The sequence below is a fragment of the Hibiscus syriacus genome, unplaced genomic scaffold, assembly GCF_006381635.1.
Source record: "Hibiscus syriacus cultivar Baekdansim isolate YM2019G1 unplaced genomic scaffold, ASM638163v2 tig00110683_pilon, whole genome shotgun sequence".
Classification (NCBI taxonomy): Eukaryota; Viridiplantae; Streptophyta; class Magnoliopsida; order Malvales; family Malvaceae; genus Hibiscus; species Hibiscus syriacus.
In genome coordinates this window covers 3,346,190-3,347,974 of record NW_024062823.1, presented here as the reverse complement: position 1 = coordinate 3,347,974, position 1,785 = coordinate 3,346,190, and the positions used below count along the sequence as shown (strand labels likewise).

The following is a 1,785-nucleotide window of genomic DNA, read 5'->3' as shown; positions in this document are numbered from 1 at the left end:
AACAGAATAAAAGCAATAATTAAAATAGTGGACGTGTAGTTTTCCCTAAAGAAAGCACAACTCATTATGGCTTGCAATGGGAGGACACAGATCAGTCTGCCTCTTACTAATTCATAGAGTCAATTTCGGTTTCCTTGACCGACTCCTCTTAGCCACCAAGAAAACTCAAATAAACGTGCTCCGTCCCCTTTTATATTGCTTATTTCCCTCTCACCACACCGTTGCTTTACTTTCCCACCACTTGTCACGCAACTTCCATTCCCCTACAATCCCCCCCCCTTTTCTCTCTTTAAAATCCCCACAATTCACTCTGACTCGAAACTCAAACCCAAAGCTTTAAACTTCCCTTTACCATCTCGCTCGCCCGAAGACTCTTCCTTTGAACATGGCTTTAGAAGCTCTCAACTCTCCCACCGCTGCGCCACCTCCGTTTCCCTTTGAAGATACTAACTTACACTGCTTGGAATCCTTTACCAAGCGTAAGCGCTCTAAGCGACCGCGTTTCGACCAAGTCACCACCGAGGAAGAGTATTTAGCTCTCTGCCTTATCATGCTAGCACGCGGTGGAGCTTCCACCAACCGCAATCGCCGCCGCTCTCCTACTCCAGCACCGGAGCCCTCCTCCTCGGGGAAGAAACTGAGCTACAAGTGCAGCGTTTGCAACAAAGCCTTTAACTCTTACCAGGCTTTGGGTGGACATAAAGCTAGCCACCGTAAGCTTTCGGGTGGCAACGAAGACCAGTCGACGTCGTCAATCGGTACATCTGGTGGAGTCATCAATTTAGCCGCGGCTACCAACCCAAGCGGGAGGTCCCACGAGTGTTCCATCTGCCACAAAACGTTCCCTACAGGCCAGGCCTTGGGAGGCCACAAGCGATGCCACTACGAAGGTGGGGCGGCGGGGAATAGCGCCAGCGCCAGCGCCGTCACTACATCTGAAGGAGCTGGCTCAACCAATACCACCACCCACATCAGCAACCGAGGCTTTGACCTCAACATGCCCGCGTTGCCAGAATTCTCACCGGCTAATTTCTTTGTTTCCGCCGCCGGCGACGATGAAGTCGAAAGCCCGCACCCTGCTAAGAAGTCATGTTTCTTTATGCGACCCAAAATTGAAGTCATCTGAACAATCAAAACCCTTTATTTAGTTCTTTGTAGGAATCAATTTCTAGACACCATTCCATGTATTTCTTCTTTAATTTCTTTATTTTTAGGCAAATTTTTTCTGTACATAGCACTTGAACAATTCTTCAGACCTCTGTTTCGATTAATTAAGTAGTCAACTCAATTCAATTAAAACAAATTAGTTCAACTCCTCTTTCTTACTTAATTTCAATGCTTTACTGTTAAGTTGGTGGTGGGTGGCAAGAAGCAAAAGTGCTTGAAGCTTAAGTTCGGTGCATGGAAGTGACGGGTGTTTTTAACAATTCACAGTTTGGTGGTATATTTACAGAGACGAAAACCAGATTATACAGGTTAAAAGTTTATATGATAAGAAGATAGGCATGCATGGGATGGGTTTTGTTTTGGCACGCCGTTTTCGTTTTGGAAATTGATTGGTATTGATGGGTGGGGGAATACCCCCCCCCCTTTTAATTACCATGCAATTGCCTAATCCTAATACTAAGGTTGAAAACGTAACGAGACATGCATATCCTAAATTACTTGAATCCTATGCACGAGTTTAATTAGTTCAAAGTTTAATCAATATTTAAATTAAACACATTCATTTAAACTCTAATTCTACTCGAGTTATTGACAAATTAAAGAGAACTAGTTAATATT

The 1,785-nt window shown here is 44.4% G+C and overlaps 1 protein-coding gene across 1 annotated transcript; it reads left to right on the top strand.

The window, feature by feature from the left end:
- Nucleotides 1-330: 330 nt before the first annotated feature.
- On the top strand, nt 331-1,303 carry LOC120138342 (zinc finger protein ZAT10-like). The gene has a single exon (XM_039153834.1). It carries the CDS (start codon nt 386-388, stop codon nt 1,124-1,126), a length of 741 nt encoding a protein of 246 aa, XP_039009765.1. The 5' UTR covers nt 331-385; the 3' UTR covers nt 1,127-1,303.
- The last annotated feature ends 482 nt before the right edge of the window (nt 1,304-1,785 follow it).